The sequence below is a fragment of the Oryctolagus cuniculus genome, chromosome 7, assembly GCF_964237555.1.
Source record: "Oryctolagus cuniculus chromosome 7, mOryCun1.1, whole genome shotgun sequence".
Classification (NCBI taxonomy): Eukaryota; Metazoa; Chordata; class Mammalia; order Lagomorpha; family Leporidae; genus Oryctolagus; species Oryctolagus cuniculus.
Window position 1 is genome coordinate 77,159,126 of NC_091438.1, and position 17,005 is coordinate 77,176,130.

At 40.2% G+C, this 17,005-nt stretch overlaps 1 protein-coding gene across 8 annotated transcripts in view; it reads right to left on the reverse strand.

The window, feature by feature from the left end:
- FNBP1L (formin binding protein 1 like) overlaps positions 1–17,005 on the reverse strand; it is a 125,293-nt gene that overhangs the window by 69,039 nt on the left and 39,249 nt on the right. For 6 of the 8 annotated variants that reach the window (XM_017346074.3, XM_051857497.2, XM_017346075.3 and 3 more), the window contains one exon: positions 4,308–4,423. The exons of the other annotated variants lie outside the window; for them this stretch is intronic. In XM_017346074.3, coding sequence (XP_017201563.1) covers positions 4,308–4,423 — 116 coding nt within the window. The remainder of the gene's footprint in view (positions 1–4,307; positions 4,424–17,005) is intronic. 8 annotated transcript variants of the gene reach the window in all.

Here is a 17,005-nt window from a genome sequence, read left to right on the forward strand (position 1 = left end):
CATGGGAAGCGAGATACTCAGCAGACTCATAGAATGGCGGATGTCCTAAACAGCACTCTGGCCTCAGAATCAGCCCTAAAGGCATTCGGATCTGGCTGAAAAGCCCATGAGAGTATTTCAGGCATGGAAAGCCAAGACACTCTGGCAAAAAAAAAAAAAAAAAAAAAAAAAAAAAACCACCACCTAAATGAAAGATCTCTGTGAGTGACATCCCAGTGGAAAGAACAGGTCTTCAAAGAAGGAGGTACCTTTCTCTGAAGGGAGGAGAGAACCTCCACTTTGACTATGACCTTGTCTAAACAAGATAAGAGTTGGAGAACTCAAGGGGCTTCCATAGCCTTGGAAACTCATGACTGGTGCATAGGGAGATTACTGATGCCATAAACAGGAGTGTCAATTTGCAAAGTCAACAACAGGAGTCACTGTGCACTTACTCCTCATGCAGGATCTCTGTCCTTAATGTGCTGTACATTGAGACTTAATGCTATAACGAGTACTCAAACAGTATATTTCACTTTGTGTTTCTATGGGGGTGCAAACTGTTGAAATCTTTATTTAATGTATACTAAACTGATCTTCTGTTAAAAAAAAAAAAAAAAAGAAGAAGAAGAAATTATCAATTCCCAACTTGACTCTCACTGGGATTAAACATGACAATAGGTCTGATTTCATCGTCATTTAAAAAATCATCTATTATTTTTCACTTTATGTTTCTGTATGGGAGCAAACTGTTGAAATCTTTACTTAATGTATGCTAAACTGATCTTCTGTATATAAAGAGAATCGAAAATGAATCCTCATGTGAATGGAAGGGGAGAGGGAGTGGGAAAGGGGAGGGTTGTGGGTAGGAGGGACGTTATGGGGGGGAAGCCATTGTAATCCATAAGCGGTACTTTGGAAATTTATATTCATTAAATAAAAGTTAAAAAAAAAAAAAGAAAATACATAGAATGAAAATAATGCATGAATTTCAAAAATATTTTGCACCAAAATAAACTTATCTTTTAATTCTAAAAAAAAAAAATATATATATATATAAATATATATATACACACACACACACACTAACAGGCACCCTGGTCATATTCTTATATAGAAAATACCTTGGTTTAAAAAAAAAAAAAAAACACAGAAGTAGGGGCTGGTATTATGGTACAGCGGCTTAAGCTGCTGCTTCTGATTTCAGCACCCCATATGGGAGCATTGATTTTGAGTTCTGGCTACTCTGCTTCCAATCCAGCTTCCTGCAACTGCCATCCTTTAAAAAAAGCAGCAAGATGGCCCAAGAATTTGGGACCCACCCAACCACCCATGTGGGAGACCAGGATGCAGTCTCTGGCTCCTGGCTTTGGCAAGGCACTGAGCTGGTTATTTATGTCCATTTGGAGAGTGCCCCATATGGAAGAGCTCCCTGTTTCTCTGCCATTCTGCCATTCCAGTAAATAAACCAACCTTTAAGGGGAGGGGGGGTAGGTAAAAATTAGCATAATGTCATTGTTTCAGTAAATATAACAATAGAATTAAAGTATTATAAAACTACTTTATAGAAATGAGACAAGAGAGGAATGGGACTCATAAATTCAAGGACCCCCATCCCAACCTGACATGAAAAAATACATCTCAAATTCCAAATCAATCAGGAGCGAGAAATGTCTAGACTAGCTATAAAAGACCCCCTAATGGCCTATTAGGGACTTCCCGATCAGCACGAATACCCAGAATACTCCATTGTAAACAACACCATTATTTTGAGTGTGCCGAGTGCAAAAGAAGGAACTATGCCTGCGCAGATCACTGAGCAGGGTACAAACTAGTCATGTGCCAGTGAGAGCAAGCCAGAACTCCAGGTGGATACAGATCCAAGTTCCAAGGGGGAACTGACATGCCTCTGCACTCAATAAAAATTCTTGCCTGGCTCCCATAATTGAATCAGTAAGCAGAAACTCTTCCTGCCACGCTGTCTCCTTTGGACTCAAGCATAAACTCCTAATAAACCTTGTCTGAGTTACATATTGGCCTCCTGTCAATTTCTATTTGCAAGTGAGACAAAGAGCCTGGGGTCGGTAACAAATATACTCTCCTATCCCTACACCCAACAAATAGGTTCCAAGGACTACTGTAGTAGACGTATGTGACTTATAATGATCTCCCCTTCTTTTTGGGATCATTACCTCACATTTTTAAAAATTCAGATTTACCGGGGCCGGCGCTGTGGCACAGCAGGTTAAACCCCCAGCCTGCGGCACCGGCATCCCGTATGGGTACTAGTTAGAGTCCTGGCTGCTCCACTTCCAATCCAGCTCTCTGCTATGGCCTGCAAAAGTAATACAAGATGGCCCAACTCCTTGGGGCCCTGCTCCCACGTGGGAGACCAGAAGAAGCTCCTGGCTCCTGGTTTCAGATTAGCTCAGCTCTGGCTATTGCAGTCATTTGGGGAGTGAACCAGCGGAATGCAAGACCTCTCTCTCTCTGGATCTACCTCTCTCTGCAACTTTTTCAAATAACTAAAATAAATCTTATAAAGAAAAAATTTTGATTTACCTTCTCCCTTTATTAGCTGTGAAGGCATTCCAGTATTACCATTACAGTGAATTGTTCAGAATAAGCATATAACCTTAGCAGAGTAAGACAAAAAAAGATCTCTGTAAGGATTTCTGGAGGAAAAAAGCTGGTACAAACTTGCCTTCTCCCTTCCTTCCATCCCTGGCCTTTCTTCTACTGCTTTCTCTCTCCTCTTTTCCTCTCTCCCTACCCCAAATGTACAACAGGTATGCCATCATTTTATTTCCAGTATGTGGGGGTATGATGACATACAATATAGAACAAAGGGAACAGAGAGGATAGTACTAAATGGAATCGGAGAATAAAGGCAACAAGGGAAAGCAGAGCCAAGAACTGTAGCCCAGAGATATTTCATTCCTGAATCAAAATATACCTGAACTTTTTAGTCATATGTCCCTGTTGAGATCAGAATTTTTTTTTTCATCTATAATTTAAAGAGTCCTTACCCCTACAGCTAACACACTATGGTCTGTCTTCAGATTTTAAGCAACATTTTTATCAAGTTCTACTAAAACTGTCAATCTATGATCTAACAATGATGATTTTGCTGTCTGAACAATATCTGAAGATTAATTCATCCAGTTTTTTATATCATAATTTTGCTTTTTTTTTTTTTTTTTTTTTGATAGGCAGAGTTAGACAGTGAGAGAAAGAGAGAGACAGAGAGAATCTTCCTTTTCCGTTGGTTCACCCCCCAATGGCCACTGTGGCCAGCATGCTATACCAATCTGAAGCCAGGAGCCAGGTGCTTCCTCCTGGTCTCCCATGCAGCTGCATGGCCCAAGGACTTGGGCCATCCTCCACTGCACTCCCGGGCCACAGCAGAGAGCTAGACTGGAAGAGGAGCAACCGGGACAGAATTTGGCACCCCAACTGGGACTAGAACCTGGGATGCCGGCACCACAAGCGGAGGATTAGCCAAGTGAGCCGTGGCACCGGCCTCTTCTCTTTTTTTCTAAGATTTATTTGTTTATTTGAAAGAATAACAGAGAGCCAGAGATCTTCCATTCACTGAGTCACTCCCAAATGGCCTCATCAGATAGGGCTGGCCTCATCAGATAGTTCCAAGACCTGGAACTCCATACGTGTCTACCACATGGGTGGCTGGGGCCCAAGAACTTGGGCCATCTACCTCTGCTTTCCTGGATGCAGTAGCAGGGAGCTGGATCGGAAGCTGAGCAGTTGGAATTCAAACTGCACTTATATGTGATACTGAGGTTACAGGCTGCAGCTTAATCTGCTGCACCACAACACCAGCAACCAGTTTTAAGACTAAAATTTTCCCTTTAAATTATTTTTTAACATATATCCTCAAGTCACTTTCATCAGTAATATGTATCTGAATATTGACAGAAACTCAGTTTAGCACACATTCAATTTCCAGGTCTTAGATCTCTGAAGAAATACCCAGTGCTTTGGAAAGATCACTAAAGCAAAAAGTTATAAGTGAATAAAAGTGTAAAACAGAATGATACCTAGATATTTCTTTTTCCTGGCATTTTGCTCCCTGATTTTAGAAATTTTAAACACTTTTCTAGAATGAAAACTACTGACATTCTAAGCCAGTCAATATTTTTTGTGGTACTAGGCAATAACTAAATCAACCACCAAAACAAGCCAGTTACCTAATTCAATCTAGTTCTGATGAAAAAATGAATTTAACCTATGGAATACCACCTTTATCTTTTATTCAAATGCTTAAACACGTAATTGCATTTCCAAGAACTGAAAAAAAGTTGACTTACCTCAATTGTTTCGCATAGTTCTGCTCAATCTCTATTCTCTCTTTAACAAATTTGGCGTATCTTTCCAAGAAGTCAATTCCCCATTGTGTATGCTTATCTAAGCTGTCGAACTGATCCTAAAAAAGGAAGGTTAAAACTCACTGGAAAGGTTTAAAATTGTATCTACAAACATTTTAGCAAGTTTGAGGTACAAAGTGAGAGCCCCACCCACCTCATCCTTTAGGACCTAGAAATAGGTTTCTAAGCATAAACCACACTACTTTATGCTTAAGTGCCTTTATCCACATGGTAAGCACCTGGCTGTTAAACTCCTGCCCCATCACCTTTTTGCAATTAACTTGTTTTCCTCCTTTAAAATTCAGCTCAGTCATTATGTCCTCTAGAAAGTGGTCCTAAATTCACAGATTGGAATAAATGATCTTTCTCTGAATCCCTAAAGTTCCCTAAAATGACTATCTTATTCATTTGTTATACCATCTTGAGGTCAGGAACTACGTATTAAACTTTGAACTCCCAAGGCCTAAACATCATGCTTGGTACTGTATCAGGCACTCAACAGAGAACAGTTCAGTTGCACAAAATCAATTATAAATGAGTTCAAATTCTGGGATCTGGGGCCAACCGTTGTGGCACAGCTGGATAAATGGTTCAAGTCCTGGCTGCTCCACTTCCAAACCAGCTCTCTGCTTAACACGCCTGGGAAAGGAGTTGAGGGATGGCCCAAGTGCTTGGGCCCCTACCATTCACGGGGAGACCTGAATGGAGGTCCTGGTTCATGGCTTCAGCCTGAGCCTTTGTAACCATTTGAGGAATGAAACAGCACTGGAAGCTCTCTCATTCTCCAACTCTGCCTTTCAAATAAATAAAATAAATTTTTTAAAAAATTACAGATCTGCCATTTATCAAATGTTTGACAATTGAGCAAGCTCATTTAGGCTCTTTGAACTTTTCTTCATCTTAAAATGGGAGTCCCATCACTAACGTCACAGGACTGTAGTGATGTTAAATGTTCTACAATGTGGGCCAGTGCCTCAGCTCACTTGGCTAATCCTCTGCCTGTGGTGCCGGCACCAGGTTCTAGTCCCAGTTGGGGTGCCAGATTCTGTCCCGGTAGCTCCTCTTCCAGTCCAGCTCTCTGCTGTGGCCCAGGAGGGCAGTGGAGGATGGCCCAAGTGTTTGGGCCTTGCAACCACATGGGAGACCAGGAGGAAGCACCTGGCTCCTGGCTTCGGATCGGCACAGCACACTGGCCATAGTGGCCATTTGGGGGGTGAACCAACAGAAGGAAGACCTTTCTCTCTGTCTCTCTCTCTCACTGTCTAAACTATGACTGTCAAAAAAAAAAAAAAAAGTTCTACAATGCAGTAAACATCATAGTAACACACAGAATATCATCGTTCTACAATGTTCTATGAATTCTCAAAGATACTCCCTTCTACCTATTGCCAAAGAAATTGTTTCCCTTCAAGAATAATCTCAAAATTAACTAATAAGTTGGTGATCTCCCCCCTCCCATTTATTTACAATGCTGACAAAATATTTTCCCTTTCTGTATTTTCAGGTTCTTTTTAATGACCCATGATTTAATCACATTTGTTATTTATAAATGAATCAACTCACTTGCATTATCTCTTTTCTTGCCTTAAATCATTTCAAAATTCTACCATTAAAACAAAATCTAACTAAAAACAGAGCTATAATTCATCAAGTTATCATAGTTTAGCATTATTGCTCTCATTCTTCTAAGCAATTCTTCTAAGCAGCTTTTAATTGTCATTTGGCTTCCAAAGTAGATTTGAATACAGCAAAACACTGCCCAATAAATTCAATCTGAATAGCACGGTCCATTAGAAATTTAAAACAATTCCAATTATCCACTAGAAGACTGCAAAATTTTAAGACATTTATTTTTGAAAGGGGGGTGAAAGGGGCCAGCCAGTATTGTGGCCTAGTGGGTAAAGCCACACCTACAGTATCAGCATCCCACTTGGGTACCAGTTCAAGTCTTGGCTGCTCCACTTCTGATCCAGCTTGCTGCTAATGTGCCTGGGAAAACAGTGGAAGATGGCCAAAATCTTTGGGCCCCTGCACCCACATGGGAGACCCAGAAGAAGTTCCTGGTTCCTGGTTTCAGACTGGTCCAGCTCCAGCCATTGCAGCCATTTGGGAAGTGAACCAGTGGATGTAAGACCTCTCTCTCGCTCTCCCTTTCTGTGAAACTTTCAAATAAATAAATAAATTAATTAATTTAAAAAAAAAAGTTGGGGGGTGGTGTGACACAGAGAGACATCAATCCGGTATCGACTGTTCTACTTCCCAAATGCCCACAACAGCCCTAGCTGGGCCAGGCCAGAGCTAGAGCCTGAAAATTCATCCAGGTCTTTCACATGAATGACAAGGATTCAATCACTTGGACTATCACCTGCTGCCTCCCAGGATCACACCAGCAGAAAACTGGATCAAAAACATAGTAGTCGGGATACATATCAGGCATTCCATTATGGTATGTATGCATGTCAAATAGCAACCTAATCACTGCACCAAATGTCTGCCCCTAGGTAGGTGACTTCTGAGTAAAGCAGGTTACCCTCCAGCGAGGTTTCACCCAGTGAGCTTTCCTAGGAGACTGACCTTCCCCCATCAAGAAGGAATTCTGCCAGCAGATCGCTTTTGTTCCAAAATGGCACTCTTCCCCAGGCCCTACCCTGCAGATTTTAGATTCACCAAGTCTCCTCAATCATGAATCAAATCCTTAAAAATCTCCCCCAACCCCACCCCCCACCACCAATTCTGTTTTTCTGGAGAACCCTAATACACTGACTTTAAAACAAGTGTCAAAACTTGTAAGAGACCATTGTTTTGGATTGAACTCCTGCAATAAGCCCTAACATAATCAAACCTAAATGGATTCACAACTGTTTAAGTCCCACATCACCAAGCTGTCACCAGGCCAAAACTGACTGGTTTATCTCCCTTCCGAGAAATTAGAAGAGAGACAAAGATAATAGCAAATTTCCAAATAGGGCAATTTTAACCTACAAAATAAGGGAGACTCCTCTGCTTTAATCTTTACAAGGAAAGTAACTTCGCAACAACTAGTCTGCTGTTTCTGAGTTCCTTATACATACGCTGTCTATAATACCAACTTCTTCCACTCAACTCATCAGAATGCTCATTCTTTTTTCTTTTCCATTTTATCTGAAAGGCAGAGACAGAAAAGAGACACAGGATCTTTCATTTACTAGGTCATATCCCAAATGCCTGCAACAGCCAAGACTGAGCCAAGCAGAAATCAGGAGCTGGACACCCAAACCAGGTATCCAACCTGGGTAGCAGGAACCTAACTAAATACTTGAATGATCACCTGCTGCCTCTCACAGTGTGCATTAGCAGGAAGCTGGAACCAGGACTCAAATCTAGGTACTCCAATATGAGATGTGGACATCACAAGAGGTATCTTAACTACTGTGCACCAAATATGAGCCCCCAGAACACAGTCTGTAATTACAAATAAAGCCAATTAGAAGTAAATTTTCAATTTTGTCTTATATCAAAAGTAAAAAAAAATCTCTATTTCCAGAAGTTTCAAGTATGTAGATACACTTGTGACAGAATTTTCAGCAACATTACTGTATAATAATGGATATATTTTGAAACATTATAATCCTTAAATAAATAAAAACTTATCAAAAACAAAAATTCACTAACAAAATTCTTTCTTCATAGATCAAGGTTTTTGGAAAAGTAGTTACTCATTCACTATTAAGACTTCCCTTTTATCTTGGAGACAGATTAAATTTTCTCCAAAGTAGCTGCTAGGTAAATAGTTTTAAAAAAAGATCAACACATTTGAAACAGCTAAGAGATAAACAGCAAACCCCTATGAAACATTTTCAATGGTCCCACCCCATTTTACTTGAAACAACTGTAGAGACAGCCTATCTTCTATATTTTAAAGGAATTACTTTTATAAAGTTAACTATAATAAAAAGATACCACAGAGGTTAGCGCTGTGATACAGTGGGTTAAGCTGATTACACATCTCAGAGTCCCAGCTGCTCTGCTTCTAATGTAGCTTCCCACTTAAGTGCCTGAGAAGAAAGTGGATGACCACCCCATGACCTAGATGGGGTCCCTGGCTACTTACTGGCTTTGGCCTGACCTAGCCCTAGCTGCTCTTTCCATCTGGGTAGTGAACTAAAGGATGGAAGAGATCTCTCTCTCTCTTTCTCTCTCTCTCTCCCCCAAATAAATCTTTTAAAAAATGCTTTAATATTCTATATTAACTAAACCCTTGGCTTTAGTTTTTACTTATAAATGATGAAGTGAATAAACTGCAACCTTATTCCAATTTCCTCTAAAATGCCAATCAGCAATGCTACTTTATCAGAGGCTACTACATGGGTTTTTCATAAAACAGTTCTTATTCAAGAAAGCATTTGTTGTTGTGTGAACTTAAATTTTTCAGAGGCGTTAAATCAGCTGGATGCTGACCATGCTGTGAAGACATCCTACAGCTGTGTACTTCCTGCTCCCCGGTAACAGGGCCTTTCAACAAACCTCAACCATAACCAAAGGAACATCAGCCATGGGCAAGGGAAACACCTAGGGCCCCTGGATGTAGGAAGTCATTAAAAATCCCCCTGCTTGCCTCTCTCTGTATATAGATAATATCCTATGTGGAAACGAGTGTGGGAATGTAATACACCTCTTTAATCAATAATCAAGTCTGGGGCCTGTGCTGTGGCGTAGCAGGTAAAGCTGCCACCTGTAGTGCCGGTATCCCTTACAGGCACTGCTTCCAGTCCCAGCTGTTCCACTCCTGATCCAGCTCTCTGCTACGGCCTGTGAAGGCAGCAGAAGACGGCCCAAGTCCTTGGGCCCCTGCATCCACATGGGAGACCCAGAAGAAGCCCTTGGCTTCGGATCGGTGCAGTTCCAGCCATTGCAGCCATCTGAGGAGTGAACCAGCAGATCGAAGACTTCTCTCTCTCCTGCCTCTCCTTCTCTCTGTGTAACTGACTTTCAAATAAATAAATAAATATTTAAAAAACAATATGTTTTTAAAAATGAGTCTGTTGGCTATTATCTAGTGCTCTTCAATTTTCAAAGAGGTATTCTTCAGTTTTCAATCTGATAACAACACATAAATCTATATTGTCTAAACCTGATTCAATGGACTTACTCAACCTGTAAGAAAAGTATAAAACCTGTAACTAAACCAGGCTGCAGAACAGAACAGCCAGCTCAGGCAAATGGTTGTTTACAAGTTTAAATTCTCAGTTTGACGTGCTGAATAAACTTCGTCATCCAGACTGATTTTTCAGTAACAGTTGAGAATAAATCTTCAACACATCCCTCTTTTAGTGATTCACAAAAAAGTAGCTCTAAATAGACTTCATAATTTAAATAGAATCTAGCAAATATCATAGGCTGAGAAATGTTAGAAATATTTGTATTTAATCAAACCATACAGTAAATGTTCAGTGTGTACTTTTTCCTAAAAAGAATGACGTTAGGGTTGTTTTCTATACACCCTCTAATAGCTTTTGTTGATAACCTGGTTTCACCACAAAAGGAAGAGTAAATGTTACAAAATAAGTAATAAGCTTTTCGTCTTTGAATCCCTGTTCCTGTCAGGGAGCTTTGAAAACCTTTGAATTGAGGCCAGTGCTATGGCTTAGTGCAGTGCCGGCACCTCATATGGGTGCTGGTTCAAGTTCCTGCTGCTCCACTTACGATCCTGCTCTCTGCTATGGCCTGGGAAACCAGTGGAAGATGGTCCAAGTGCTTGGGTCCCTGCACCCATGTGGAAGACCCGGAAGAAGCTCCAGGCTTCGGATTGGCTCAGCTCCAGCCTTTGGGGCCGTTTGGGGAGTGGACCAGTGGATGAAGATTTTTCTCTCTCTGCCTCTCTGTAACTCTGCCTTTCAAATAAATAAATAACTCTTAAAAAAAAAAAAAAAAAAAAAAAAAAAAAAAAAAAAAAACCTTGGAATTGCCTGATAGTGACAGAAGCATCTTTTTTTATTCATAATAATCCCCTTTCAACCACACCTGAGTTTGTCTGTGACTCTTAAAGGATGGTGGCCATTTATCAGAGGAACTAACCATGTCATTAGAGGGCTGGAAATTTCTCCAGGGAAGGGAGAGGAAATTTGAGTTCAATCATCAATAACCAGTGATTTACAGAATCGTAGTTATGGAACAGAACCCCCACAAAAATCCAGTAACAACAGGTTTGGAGAACCTCTGGTTGGTGAACATACCCACATATCAAGGAAATGGTGCATCCCAACTCCACAGGGACAGAAGGTCCTGTGCTCCAGATCTTAGATCTTGTTCTACGTACCTCTTCATCTAGCTATTCTTCCATATTCTTTATGATGTCCTTTACATATACCACTTAGAGTCAGTAAAGTGCTTCTTTAGTTCCATGAGCCATTATAGCATATTTTGGAACCCAAAGAAGGAGTTGTATGAACCTTCAACTTGTAGACATTTGGTCAGAAGTGCTAAAGGACCAGGACTTAAAAACGCATCTGGCCGGCGCCACAGCTCAATAGGCTAATCCTCCGCCTTGTGGCACCGGCACACCAGGTTCTAGTCCCGGTTGGGGCGCCGGATTCTTTCCTGGTTGACCTTCTTCCAGGCCAGCTCTCTTCCTTGGCCAGGGAGTGCAGTGGAGGATGGCCCAAGTACTTGGGCCCTGCACCCCATGAGAGACCAGGAGAAGCACCTGGCTCCTGCCTTTGGATCAGCGCGGTGCGCAGGCCGCGGCAGCCATTGGAGGGTGAACCAACGGCAAAGGAAGACCTTTCTCTCTGTTTCTCTCTCACTGTCCACTCTGCCTGGCCAAAAAAAAAAAAAAAAATTGCATCTAAGTGGTAGCAGTCTTATGGGACAGAGCACTTAATCTGTGGAGTCTGCAGTAACTCCAGGTAATTAGACCTGAATTGTAAGCTACCTAGTTGCTATACACAGAGTTGGAAAACTGGTTGTTAATGTCGAAAAATGCCATACATTTGGTGTCAGAAGGAACAGTTTTTCCATTTAGCAGATGTATCTCCAATAGTGTGCTGTCTTTTCATGATTAAGTGTTAAAATTGTAAACAAGGCTTTCAGTACACCCATATCCACAGCAGCACTATGCATTTAGTGGATCAAAATATGTCCTCTTCTTGAAGACCCCTCCTTTAAACAATGCATTATCCTTTATCTGCTCTACACCAGTCATTCCTACCCTACTGATATACCTGTATGTTTTGTTTGTCCTTGATCCCATCTCTGGTACACACACACAATTTCTAATTTTTTAAAAAATATTTATTTTATTTGAAAGGCAGAGTTACAGAGAAAGGAGAGAGAGAGGAGACACAGAGAGAGAGACAGAGATCGATCCTCCATCTGCTGGTTCACTCCCCCAAATGGCCGAAACAACCAGGGCTGGGCCAAGCTGAAGCCAGGAGCTTCATCAGGGTCTCCCAAACACGTGCAGTGGCCTAAGCACTTCAGCCATCTTCCACTGCTATCCCAGGCACATTAACAAGGAGCTGGATCCGAAGTGGAGCAGCCGGGAATCAGGCGCCAATATGGGATCCCATTGTTGCAGGCGGAAGCTTAACCCACTATACCACCAGCCACAATTTCTATTTATTTATTAACTCCCAAATTATATTAGGAATATATTGCTCTAAATTCACATATTCCCCTAAATCTATTTCAAGCCCTTTCAAGATTCCCAAATAAAAATAAGTCAGCTAAAGGATTTGGTGTCTAGGACTTGTATCAGGCTATTTCATCAGAATACTAAGAAATAATCAAATTTCATTTTTCAAATACTGAAGGATAAGTCAAACTATAAAATCTTTGAAAACAATTATTTTTATAAGGCTTTAAACTATTTTAATTGACAAAAGTGGTACACATGGATATAATTCTTAATCGTTAATGTTAAAATATTCAAAAATAGCACTAGATAATCATAAAAGTAGAAAACATAAGAAGCCCAATAACTGATTTAAATATATTTAACTAAGGTGAAATATTTAACTGAAAAGTGATCCCTGTTAAATATAAGAGTGGGAATAAAAGAGGGAGGAGATGTACAATTTGGGAAATGCTCAATAGGACTTGTCCCAAATGGTGGAGTTAGAATCATGCCAGAGGATCCCAATACAACCCCATCAAGGTGGCATGTACCAATGCCATCTCACTAGTCCAAGTGATCAATTTCAGTTCTCAATTGATCACACTGATAGGTCTAAGAGTCAAAGGGGTGATCACACAAACAAGACTAGTGTCTGCTAATACCAGCTGATAGAATCAAAAAGGGAGAGAACAATCCATCATGGGAAGCGGGATACACAGCAGACTCATAGAATGGCAGATGTCCCAAATAGCACTCTGGCCTCAGAATCAGCCCTTAAGGCATTTGGATCTGGCTGAAGAGCCCATGAGAGTATTTTAGGCATGGAAAGCCAAGACACCCTAGGGAAAAAAAAAAAAAAAAAGACCTAAATGGAAGATCTCTGAGAGTGAGATCCCAGTGGAAAGAACAGGGCCATCAAAGAAGGAGGTACCTTTCTCTGAAGGGAGGAGAGAACTTCTACTTTGACTATGACCCTGTCAGAATAAGATCAAAGTCGGCGAACTCAAAAGGCTTCCATAACCTTGGCAACTCATGACTAGAGCCTAGGGAGATTACTGACACCATAAACAAGAGTGTCAAATTGTTGAAGTCAACAACAGGAGTCACTGTGTACTTACTTCTCATGTGAGATCTGTCCTTAGTGTGTTGTCCAAAGTGAAGTAATGCTATAACTAGTACTGAAACAGTATTTTACACTTTGTGTTTCTGTGTGAGTGCAAACTGATGAAATCTTAATACTTGCTAAATCGATCTTCTGTATATAAAGATAATTGAAAATGAATCTTGATGTGAATGGAATGGGAGAGGGAGCAGGAGATGGGAGGGGTGTGAGTGGGAGGGAAAATAAAAAAAATACACAATTACAAAAAAAAATTAACAGACCCCAATAAAAGCCAACTTTAAAAAAAGAACAATCATCTTTAAAAGGCAGCATAAAGGTAAAACATACAGGTTTGGCTACAAATGAAACAAAGTCTCTGCTTTGTAACCACTTGAGGGAAAAAAAAATCCCACTTGGGAGAAACAAGTATCTCTATTTTATCTTTATTTTAAAGTCTTGAAATAAAAAAATAAATTATATGAACCCACACTGTAAATTTTTCTCTCTCAAATAGTAAATCCACAAATTACAAGTAAGATTTCATGTAAAAATACTGATTTAATACTACAATACTCAAAATACAAAAAGCATTATTTTTTTTAAAGATTTATTCACTTATTTGAAAGTCAAAGTTACAGAGAGAGGCAGAGACAGAGAGAAAGGTCTTCCATCTTCTGGTTCACTCCCAGATGGCTGCAATGACTGGAGCTGCGCTGATCCGAAGCCAGGAGCTTTTTCTGGGTCTCCCACGTGGATGCAGGGGCCCAAGGACTTGGGCCATCTTCTACGGCTATCCCAGGCCACAGCAGAGAGCTGGATTGGAAGAGGAGCAGCCGGGATGCAAACCAGCGCCCATATGGGATGCCGGTGCTTCAGGCCAGGGCATTGAGCCGCTGCACCACAGCGCTGGCCCCCAAAAAGCATTATTTTTAAGGAAATGGTATGTAATTCATTGACTAGCAGCTTTGGATTTCCACAGATATTAATTTTACTAAGAAACCATAAAAAAATGCAACCTCTAAACATTCAAAGCTAAATTACTGGAAGTTTTAAGGAAAAGGAACAAGGAAACTAACATAGCAACATTTATTTAATAAAAAAGTAAGTATCAAGATTTCATGTTTGAAAAACCAAATTATTCAATGACAAATGTTTGTTTTAATTTTTGTGATTTTACTAAGCATTTTACTTGAGTCATTTTAGCAGAACTCAACATCAACAGATCAATTTTGAAGAAGCCAAATAATATCAACTATCAATTGGTCCTGTTACTCTGAATCCAGTGATACTGGATCACCACGAACAAGTTGCTTTTTATATACCAGTTTCCAAATAATCGATGAAACACTTTCATCTGCTCACAATGATTTCAATATATTTATAGGGTTCAAAGATAATAAATGTTCAACCCAGAAAAGAGATATGAAAATGAACCTCATCTGACAGTCTAGTACATAAAAAGCACTTATTGTTGACTGATCACTCTATTTGTATAGTGCTTTGGAATGTACAAAGTGTTTCTGCATATTTTACCAGATATCCGCAAAATCTTAACAGAGAGCATTTTACAAATATGGTATCAGATTTATGAAATTCACCCAAACTTTTCATCCAAATCTCATTTTCTTTCTACTGCAACACATCATTTGTTCACATCATTACTTGTTAAGTTTTTAGTAATTAATGTTTATTAGTAAATAGTGTCCCAGACCCCTTTTTTTATAAATATGAAAACTGATAATGTTTAAGTGTTTTGCTGATAGCTGGCTAGTAACCAAAATGGGATGAGGCTCAATTACCTCTTACAGACACTGTCAGTTTTATATTCTAAGGATCCAAATGACTGACTACTGTGAATTATTATTTAAAATGATGTTCTTCATTCAACGGGAAATAAAGAGAAAAATGCAATGCTCACCAAGAAGCTCTGATTAAAGGAACAAATTAAAATCTCAAAATTAGAAAGTGCTTATTCAAACACGTATTCAATGTTTAAACTCTGTATACAAAATTCTTGATAAGTCCATCTTTAGTGGTCATTCCACTAGCAATCAGAACAACTCCAGGGAGAGTGTTTGGCTTTATTGTTAAAGACACTTCCATCTGTTATCAGAGTACTCTGATTATATACTCGGTTTCTGATTCCAGAATCCTGCTAATGTGCACCCTGGGAAGCAGGGGTGATGGCTCAATTGGGTTCCTGGATATATCTCGGTCTCTCTACATCAAAAAAACTTTTAATTTAAATTTTTAAAAAATAATAATTCTAGGAGCACAAAAGAAGACAACCAGAAAAATGAGGAATGATTTTTTAACTATTACAACATAAAGTAGAACGTTCTTACATTAAAATATGAGAAACAAAATCATGAAGTCTTAAAATACCCTCCAATCTCTTTACATAATTTCAAGCCTAAGATGACACATCTCTTCACTCTGTGCCTGAAAATACTTTGTGTTTTGGAAAAAGTCTGAGAAAGGATCAAGACAAACTAAAGAAGTCAAATAAGCAGTATTCTGAAATCATCTATGGGTTAGAAATAAAGAATAAATCATCAAAACAAGCAGTCTATCATCATTTCCCTATTCTCTCTAGCTGCTCTAATTCCTATGGATTCACTTCATATTAATGAGTCCAACTTTTCATTTTTTTGCCTTCATCACCCTCACCTTTCCTTTTATAACACATTCATCCTTACCACAGCTTTGTGAAACGAATCTCTCCATCAGCAGGTGTGCCCTAAATTAAATATTATCTCATATTTAAACTAAAGAAAGTCCTTACTTTACTTCAAGCATTCCTTTTTTTAAGTTTATTTATTTATTTATTTGAAAGGCAGAGTTACAGAGAGGTGGAGAAAAAGAGAGATAGGTCTTCCATCTGCTGGTTCACTCCCAAAATGGCTGCAACTGCTGGAGCTGCGCCAATCTGAAGCCAGGAGCCTGGAGCTTCCTACGGGTCTCCCACGCTGGTGCAGGGTCCCAAGCACTTGGGCCATCTTCCATAGCAGAGAGCTGGATCAGTAGTGGATCAGCCAGGACTTGGACTGGCACCCATATGGGATGCCGGCACTGCAGGCAGCAGCTTTACCGGCTATGCCACAGCACCTGCCCCCAAGCATTCCTTTTTAATTTTGTAAAATATTGGGGCTGGTTCTGCGGAATAGCTGGTAAAGCTGCTGCCCCCAGTGCCGACATCCCATATGGGCACCAGTGCAAGTCCCAGGTATTCCACTTCCAATCCAGTTCCCTGCTATTGGCCTGGGAAAGCAGAGGAAGATGCCCCAAGTGCTTGGACCCCTGCACCCACGTGGGAGACCCAGAAGAAGCTCCTGGCTCCTGGCTTTGGATGGTCCCAGCTCTGGCTATTGCAGCCATTTGAAGAGTGAATCAGTGGATGGAAGACAGATGTCTCTATCTGCCTCAACATCTCTCTAACTCTGTCTTTCAAATAATTTTTTTTATTTTTTTAAATTTTTTGACAGGCAGAGTTAGACAGTGAGAGAGACAGAGAGAAAGATCTTCCTTCCATTGGTTCACCTTCCAAATGGTTGCTACAGCCGGCACTGTAGCACTTGGACCATCCTACACTGCCTTCCCGGGCCACAGCAGAGAGCTGGACTGGAAGAGGAGCAACCAGACAGAACGGCACCCCAACCGAGACTAGAACCCAGAGTACCCGCACCGCAGGCAGAGGATTAGCCTAGTGAGCCACAGCACCAGACGGTAAATCTTTTTAAAAAAATTTTTGTAAAACATTTAAAATTATCTTATTGGGATACAAGGAAAATATTCTAAATTAAAGCTGGCATCTGTACCACCTTAAATATCCACACTACATAAATTAACTAAAATGCATGTTGCTCCTAAGTTCTGTACAGTAATGTGATAATAAATACATTTGCTCAATCTCCTTACTTCTACCAATGATATCTTTAATATAAT